Here is an 8,557-nt window from a genome sequence, read left to right on the forward strand (position 1 = left end):
GCTCATGGTCCCCGCCGCTCCCGGAAGTCGCTGCCGCCTGGCCCCGCCCCTTCCGGCCCCGCCGTGACGACGCTCCTCGGGGAGGGGAGGGGGGGGAAGAGTTAACTCTTCGTGTGCCGGGCTGGGGGGCGGGGGTGGTGGTGGGGAGCCCGCGGAGTGACGTCACGGGGAGGGTGACGTCACGGGGAGGGTGACGTCACGGGGAGGGTGACGTCATGGTGTTGTTCGGGGAGGGTGGGAAGACAGGGGCTGCCTGTGGTGGGCTGGTGGGGTCCCAAATCCCCTCGTGGTGGGGTCCCAAATGGCGCCCTGATAGGACCCCAGATCCCGTCCCAGTGGGTTCCCTGATCCTGGCCTGGTGGGACCCCAAATCCCATCCCAAACGGGATCCCAAATCCCCTCATGGTGCGACCCCAAAGCCCATCCCGGTGGGATCCCGGTTCACATCCCAAAGGGGTCCCTAATCCTGTCCTGATGGGATCCCAAATCCCACCCCAACGGGCTCCCCGCTGCCATCCTGGTGGGCTCCCAAACCCCATCATGATGGAAATCAAATCCCACCCTAATGGGTCCCTAAATCCTGTCCCAGTGAGGTCCTAAATCATGTCTTGGTGGGCTCCCCAAACCCTTCTGCTGGGCTCCTAAATCCTATACCAGTAACTCAAATCCCATCCTAGTGGGCTCCCAAATCCCATCCTGGTGGGCTCCCAAATCCTGTCCTGGTGGGCTCCCAAATCCTGTCCTGGTGGGATCCCAAATCCTGTCCTGGTGGGCTCCCAAATCCTGTCCTGATGGGATCCCAAATCCCATCCTGGTGGGCTCCCAAATCCCATCACGTTGGGCTCCCAAAATCTGCCCCATTGGGCTCCCACATCCCATACCAATGACCTCCTAAATCCCATCCCTTTGGGGTCCCAACCCCCATCCCGACGGGGTCCCAAAAGGGGGAGCGAAAAGCATCCAAGGAAAAATCCCATGAAGCCCCTCAGCCCCCCCCAAAACCGGGCCAAGGGCCGTCCCCTGGGGGTCACCGTCCCCCGGGGGCTGGGGACGGCCCCGTCCCGGTGCCACCACCCCACGGGTGCAGGATGCGGCCCCTGGTCCCCAGCCACCACCAACCCCCCCCCCCAGGAGGAAAGGCACCGCTCTGCCAAGCCAGCGACTCCGCACATCAAAATAAGGAGGGGAAAAAGCAAGTGGGAGGAAATTATAGTTTGGGAGTTATTTTCAGAAAGGAAACTGAAAAAAAAAATAAAAAAAATATCCTCGGTTTCAATACAAAACACGGGAAATTCAGGAAAATAACTTGCAACAGGGGCGGGGGGGGGGGGGGGGGGAGGCGGGATGGGGAAATTGTCTCGGCTCTGCCTCCCCCCAGCCTGCGTTAGAATAAGAAATAAAAATAAATAAAAAAATAAAAATAAAAAAGGCACAACCCAATGTTTAAAATGGCAAACAGCCCCGTGCAGCGTGACGTGCGCGTCAGGGCCATAAAGAGCCGAGGTGCTGGGGGGCACCCAAGGGTGCTGGGGTGAAAGGGGCAGGGGTGCAGGGCCGGGGGGACGTCCTGGGGGAGGAGGAGGAGGAGGCGGCAGGGAGGAAGGCTGCTCGGGGCTTGTGGGCCTGCGGAGAGGGAAAGGGAAGGGGGGGAAGCAGGTTTTGGGGAGAAAAGCCACAAAAGCGGGGGCTGGAGGCCGGGATGGGGAAGCAATGGGGGTTTTTGTAGGGCACGGCAAAACCCTCAGCGCCGCCAGCCGCGACGTCCCCGGTCCCTCGGTCCCCATGGCCAGCCGGGGACGGAGGCGAAACCCCAAATGGTGTCGGTGCCACCGGGCCGGTGCCGGCACGTGCCCCGGCACGGGGCCACCGGGCAGGGCCCGGCGCCAAGGGTGGCTTTTATCGATTAGCAGCAGGTAAACAGCGCGGTAATTACAGCCGCAGCTGAGGCTGCTAAACTGGGAAGGTGTTACCAACACCGGTGAGGACACGGGATTAACGCCCAGGGATCGAGGGAGGTGAGACCCGGGCAGGGATTGTGCCCACGGAGGTGGGGGACCCCGAGCCGGGATCGTCCTTTAGGGGGTGACCGAGGAAATGGGGGGGTTTTGGAAGGATTTGGGGACGAAGGGTGGGGAAGAGCCCCCGGGAGAGGTGTGCGTGGCGTGGCGTGGGAGCAATTAGGTTCGGGGTGCTGGCAGGGAGGCGACACGCAGGGCAGAGGCTGGGACAAGCGCCCCGTGGCTCCCCGCACGTGCCGGGGAGCGGGGTGCCCTGGCGGGGGTTTTGGGGAGCCACCTTCGATTAACTCCCCGGTCTTGGTGTGGTTGCTCTGGGCACGTTTCGGGGAGGCGAGTCCTTCCCCGTCCTTTTTTTTCCTCAAGGTGGAGGCTGGAAAGGGCCGGGAGGAGAAGGGAGGACAGATCCACACGGCACCGAGAGGGGCAGGAGATCCAGAAACGACCCGAGCACCTTCCCGAGAAGATTCGCCTCGGCGGTTCTGCCGGCAAGGCAGCAGGAGAGGCTGGGCTGGAGGCTGAGGAGCCCCAAAAGGGATCCCACCGCCACCTGTGGCATCGAGAGCTCCAAACACTCCTGGACACGCGTCCTCCGGCCTCGGGGAAGGGGCCTCAGCTCCTGGTGCTGCTCCTCAAGAAGCAATTCCCGTCCCGGCGGAGGGCTCCTGGGTTTTGGCGGCGCCTGGCAGAGCCCCGAAGACCCTCGGCGGAGAGCAGCGAGGTGTCGGCGGCCCCCTCGGGAGGCCGAGGTGGCGGCGGAGCAGGGGGAAGAAGGCAGCAACTTGTGTCGACGTGACTGGCAAGCCCTTCCCTCCTCCCCAGAACACAGATAGCCCAGAACGGGGATGGAAAGTGCCGTGTTTCCGTAGCAACCAACATTTTCGTGCAAGGTGCTGCACGCACGCCGCACGTTTCGCCACCCAAGGGTGCTCCTCACCTTGACGGGTCCCCCTTGGGGGGACGACACGAGCGGGGCAGCGACGGGGCCGCGCTCCCCGGCCGCCGGGACCACGACGTCCCGTTGGGGGTCGGGGCTGGACGCGAAGGCCCGGCCCTGTTTCCACACCGAAAAGCTCCAAAAGCAACACCGCAAAGGCTGGGGGCCACCATGGTGCTGGCACCCATGGGTGCCCCCTCTCGGCCCCGGCCTGAGGTCCCCGTGCTCACACCTCTCCGCGGTCACCCCGAGCCAAACCGTGATGGAAATGACTCCCTGGGGACGCAGGATCCAGCCCCACGGAGCACCCCAGAGGCCCCAAAGCCGGTTCCCCGCTGGCCCCGAGGTCCTTTCCCCATCGGGAAAGCCGGGCCGGGCCTCCCCTGAGTCACCAGGAGCCACCCCAAGGCCCAGCCCCGGGTGTCTCCCCGAAATTAAAGGCTCTCGGAAGCCAAACGGCAGCGACTGGAAGAGCCGCCCCGGCCTGGCGGGAGCAGCTCCTCCGGGGCCCGTCTGCGGATGCAAATCGAGGCCAAAGAAGGGAAATCGGGCGGCGTTTTCCATATCCCCGCGTCCCACCGCACGTGGGGACCACCGAGGATGACCACGGCGCTGCCAGCGCCCCAGGGGGGCACCCAGCACCCCGTCCCGCTGCGTCTCCCACTTTTCCCTCTTGCCCCTACGGGCACCGTATCCAAAATCCACGGGTTATTTTTAACGCAGCACGAAGAAAAAAAATCCCTCTCCGCTCCGTACCTGCAGCAATTTGGCCGGCGAGAGGTGGCGGGGGGGGGGGGGGGGCGCCATTAAAGGCTGAACCCCCACCCCAAATCCTCTTTTCCCCAGCCCTTATCCAGCGGACGCGACCGATCCCTAAATCCGGCTGCAAAATGGTGCCGGGGTCAAAGCCGACGGCGAGCGCCCGCTGCGGGGACCGAGGGCGGCCCACGGGTGGAAAAACCACGCGGGGACGGAGCCGGAGGAGATGGGTCGAGGAAGAGGAGGAGGAGGCGGCGGTGGCGTGGGTCTGGGGGGCTCGGGTGTCCCCGAGCGGCCGGGGAGGGGGTGCGGGGACGGAGCCGGTCGCCGTCGGGGTCCGAAGCGCCGCCGCTGCTGCCGCCGGGCTGTCCTGCGAACAGAACTGAAGGAGAGGGGACTGAGAAAAAGGTTGGGTTATTTTTAAAAACCATACCAAAAAAATAAAAATAAAAAATAAAAAATAAAATAATAAAATACAACATTAGAAAATGTACAAACAGATTTCAAAGTCATCTGTAAAGAGGCACAACGCCTACCATCCTACACATTTCAAGCAAGCCATTTTAACATTCTCCTTACATATTAGAGACTTCTTTCTTTTTTTTTTCTCCTCCAAACCAATATAGATATTTTTAAGCAAGGTAAAATAAAGATATTTACTACAGAATTTGATTGTCAGCAAACACAATATATTTACTGCATTAGCATTTGCTCACAGTGCAAATGGTACAACAATACATCAGTTCAATATTTCTGATTTTTCCCTTAAAAATGCTGTATGCATTAACTATCATATTTGCATTACAACATGACAAATGAGCAAATGAAATGTGTGTGAAAATTATCACCTTTTCACAATATCAAGCATATTTTTTTTTTTTTAACCTTAGTATAAGGTACTATAAATCCAAGAAATAAAAACATCCACAAAATATATTACATCTGGTATGATTTTTTTTTTTTTCTCTAAGTACTCAACTTTATACAAAAGTCTTTCAAAAAATATCATTCCCTTAGGTTTGTGTGGTTAAACCTGATTGTTTTTTTTTTTTTTTTTTTTTTTTTTTTTTTTTTTTCATTCAAAAAATTTATATTGATTTTTTTTTTTTTTTTTTTTTTTTTTTAGGTTTTTAATTTTTTTTTTTTTTTTTCACATGCAGACATCAAACCTGGATAGCACGACCTTTTGGCAACAAAGATTTTTTTTTTTTTTTAAAGTCATTATTATTTTTGCTTAGTTTAGCTTAAATGTCTGAGCACAGTTTTATTAAAACAAAAGAAGAAAAAAATCAGAGCAGTCATGCAATGACATGCACATACCAGAAGGAGAAAGGAAAAAAAAATATAAAATAAAATAGAGGACTAATTGATTCTTCTCCTCCCTTGTTGGATTGTTTTAAAGTGACCAAATAAAATAAAATAAAAATATCTCACATTATAAAAAGTATTCAGCAAAATACTGGTTTGTTTTTTCTTTTTTTTTTTTTTTTTTTTTTATTTCTGTAAAAAATTTCCCTTTCTTTGGGGGGGAAAAAAAAAAAAAAAAAAAAAAAAAAAAGGAAAAGAAAAGGAACAAGCTGCTGCCGGGACAGCTCCGTGCCGCCCCCAGCACCTTCTCGCCAGCCCAGCAGCAGCCGCCCAGCGCCCGGGAGCTCGCCCCCCGCCGCTGCAGCCCGCTTACCTCCGCCGCCGAGCCGGGGGCTCGGGTGGGAAAAGCACGAGTGGGGCAGGACCCCGCCGGGGCTGGCTGCCCGGGCACCCAAGGGTGCCACGGTGCCGCTCGCCGGACTGGGCTGGCTCCCAGCGGGTGGGATCCGTGCGGTGCCGACCCCCGGGGGCAGCCCGGTTGCGGGGCTCGGGGCTGAGCGGGTGCGGGCACCGGGAGCGCGGCCACCGTGCTCCCGAGAGGCTCGGAGCCGGGTGGTGGGGTCGGATCCGGAGCAGGACCCCGGGCAGCCCGGGTGTAGGATCCGCCGGATCCGGCCCACGGGGGTCCGGGCAAGCATCCCAGTGGTGGGGACGGGGGCACGGGGGCAAACGGGACGCCGGCGAAGCCCTGATCCATCCGGCACCAGTGCAAAGGGTGTCACCGCGCCGTGCCTCAGGCGCACGTGGTGACGGCGGGGGCGAGGGCGACGGGGGGCGAGGTGGTGGCGGCGGCGGCGGCGGTGGGGGGCGCGGCGGGGGGCGGCCCGGCCGAGCCCTTCTCGGCCTTCTTCTCCTTCTGCTTGAGGTGGATCTTGGCGTGCCGCTTGCGCTCGTCGGAGCGGGCGAACTTGCGGCCGCAGAACTCGCAGGCGAAGGGCTTCTCGCCGGTGTGGGTGCGGATGTGGGTGGTGAGGTGGTCGCTGCGGCTGAAGCTCCGCATGCAGATGCGGCACTGGAAGGGCTTGTGGCCCGTGTGGATGCGGAGGTGGCGGGTGAGCTCGTCGGAGCGGGAGAAGCGGCGGTCGCAGCCCTCGGCGGGGCAGGCGTGGGGCCGCTCGTGGAGAGGCGTCTTGCTGGGCCGGTTGGGGTACTTGCGGGGCCGGATGGGTTTGAGGGTGAGCGGAGGCTGCGGCAGCCCCCCGAAGCCCGGGTGGATCTGCTTGTCCTTGAAGGCCTTGATGGTCTCCAGCGGGGTGATGGGGGGCGGGTTGACGCGGATGGGGTCCAAGCTCTGGAAGGGTTTGTGCTCCGTGATGGTGCCCATGTCGTTGGGGTGGTGGTAGAGGTTATAGTCTGGGATCATGGGGAAGAGGTTGCTGTCCAAGGCGGGCTTGGCCGCCTGGTAATCCTGGGGAGAGTAGGTGAGGCCGGGGTTGCTCTGGGGGTCGTGGAAGGAGACGGGCTCCGGGTAGAGGTCACTGCAGGAGGAGTAGGGCGGCAGCGCGGGGTACATCTGGTCCACGTCGCCCTGCGGCGGCCCCATGCTGCCCGCCGAGCTCTGCGTGCTGGTGAGCGCGCCCGAGGACGGCGGCACCCCCAGGATGCCGGCGCTCATCAGGCTGATGATGTTGTCCTGGCACCAGTTGGAGGGCGAGTCGAAGGCGAATTTCCCCAGGTAGGTCACAGTCTTGTTGCCCGGGGCGGGCTGAAAAGTCCCCGAATAGGACAATTCCTGGCTGGCTTTTTCGTTTGCTAAGCCAATGTCCATAACATTATCTGCAGAGCGGGGGAGAGAAGCGGGGCACGGTGAGCCGGGCGGGCCACAGCGGTGCTGGGGAGCGGGGATGCGGCGATCCGAGCCCCCCCAAGCCCCCCCAGCTCTGCGGGTCGCCCCCCACCCTCTTCTTCCTCGCTCTTTTCCCCCCTCTCCCGGGCAACCGGCGCGGCGGCGGCTCGGCTCTCTGTGCGCTGCGGCGCTCGCTGCGGAGGGTCCCGGGGAACGGAGCCGGGCGGCCGCCCCCGCCGCCCCCCCCCCGCCACCCGCGGCTCCGGGTGGCCGGGGCCGCCCCCCCGGCGCTGGGGGGGCCGGGGGAAGGAGGGGAGGTACCTGCGGCTACAGGTAGGCTCCCACCCCGGCAGCCCCGGGCATCCTCCCCGCCGGCAGCGCCGGGCACTCCGCGGAGCACCCTCGCGATGGGGGGGGCACCGACGCCGTTACCAACTTGGCCCCGCGCAAGGAGGAACGCGAGCGACTTTTAGCCCGGCTCGGCTCAGCTCGGCACGGCCCCGGCCCCCGGAGGCAGCGGGGTGATCCGGGGGAGGCTCCCTCCACCGCCTCCTCTCATCTTGCGGGCACCCCCCCCCGCGCCCCCCCCCCCGCCCCCCGGGGCTCCCGGGGGGCCCCCCGGCACGGCCCCGCGTGTCCGCGGGGGGGGGCCCCGCCCCGCCGCGGGGCCGGAGCGCGGGCACCTGCGGCCGGGGGGGGGGGCCCTGGCCGCCCGCGCCCCCCCCCCCCCTTCATTCTCCCCCGGAGCCGGAGCCCGGCCGCTGTCCCCGTACCTGCGGCGGCGGCTCGGCGGCAGCGCTGCGCGGAGCCCTGCGGCAGGGGAGGCAGCGATCGCGCGGAGCCGGGGCGAGGAAAGGGGTGGGTGGGCGCGGGGGGGGGGGATTGGGGGGGCCGCTCCCCAGCCCCGGCGCTTCCCCTTCCCTCCGAGGCTCCATGCCAGCCCGCACACGGCGTCCTCCTCCTCCTCCTCCTCCTCCTCCTCCTCCTCCTCGCCCCACCGCCTCCCCCGCCTGCCTTCCCCCTTTACCTGCAGCCATCTGGTTGTAGTGAGCCACCGAGTCGCTGCTGCCGGAGAAGATGTTCAAAGAGTTGGGGATCTCCTCCGGGTACAGATTGTCAGGCAATTGGTTCAGCAAAGTGTTCATGGTCCCCGGCAGCTTCTCCAGTAGTTTGCCTGTCATAGCACTGGAGGAAAAGGCAGGCTCACCGCGGCTCCGAGCTCCGCTCCGGAGGCGACAACATCCGAGTGGCAAATCCGGGCGAGGGCGAGCATGCAAAGGGAGGAAAGTTGGGGCGGAGGGGATGGGGGGGGGGGGGGGGGGGCGGCGATGGGGGGGGGGCTGCGAACATGGGGGGGCGTGGACCGAGCGCGCGGGCCGACACGAACGGTCCTTAAGGGGGGGGGGAGGTCCCGCCGGTGTTTCCTCGAGGGGAGGGGGCGATCCGGTGGGCAGCTGCGGCCGTGGGAGGATTTTTAACCCCTCCGCTCGCTCGTCGCTTTGCTCCGCTCCCGGCCCCGCTCGCAGGTTCCTCGCTGCTGCCCGACTGCTCCGCCGGGGACTCCGCAGCCCATTTATCCGGGCGGCGGGAGCGCTCCGTGACGTAGCTGCCCATATATGGACAGACAAAGCCGCGCCGAGGCCGAGACGTCACAATGGAAGCTCCGCACAATGGAACATTAGAAAGCAGGAA

General features: G+C 62.2%; 1 protein-coding gene across 2 annotated transcripts; it reads right to left on the bottom strand.

Moving 5' to 3' along the window:
- Positions 1–4,353: 4,353 nt before the first annotated feature.
- Positions 4,354–8,221, bottom strand: EGR3 (early growth response 3). Of its 2 annotated transcripts, none has more exons than XM_035312868.1 (2): positions 7,893–8,221; positions 4,354–6,855 (listed from the first exon to the last, which is right to left on the bottom strand). In XM_035312868.1, the coding sequence occupies exons 1-2, from the start codon at positions 8,044–8,046 to the stop codon at positions 5,813–5,815; spliced, it is 1,197 nt and encodes a 398-aa protein (XP_035168759.1). In that variant the 5' UTR covers positions 8,047–8,221; the 3' UTR covers positions 4,354–5,812. The 2 variants fall into 2 exon arrangements, with proteins under 2 accessions (XP_035168759.1, XP_035168760.1); XM_035312869.1 differs by lacking the exon at positions 7,893–8,221 and adding an exon at positions 7,639–7,807.
- Positions 8,222–8,557: the final 336 nt, after the last annotated feature.

The sequence above is a fragment of the Oxyura jamaicensis genome (genome assembly GCF_011077185.1).
Source record: "Oxyura jamaicensis isolate SHBP4307 breed ruddy duck chromosome 22 unlocalized genomic scaffold, BPBGC_Ojam_1.0 oxy22_random_OJ72950, whole genome shotgun sequence".
NCBI classification, from domain to species: Eukaryota; Metazoa; Chordata; class Aves; order Anseriformes; family Anatidae; genus Oxyura; species Oxyura jamaicensis.

Bases quoted from the DNA above. Each gene is read 5' to 3' on its own strand.
- EGR3 (XM_035312868.1), bottom strand. From the start codon at position 8,046: ATGACAGGCAAACTACTGGAGAAGCTGCCGGGGACCATGAACACTTTG. The intron at 6,856-7,892 runs GTAAAGGGGGAA...CCCGCTCTGCAG, and splicing joins CTACAACCAGATGGCTGCAG to ATAATGTTATGGACATTGGC.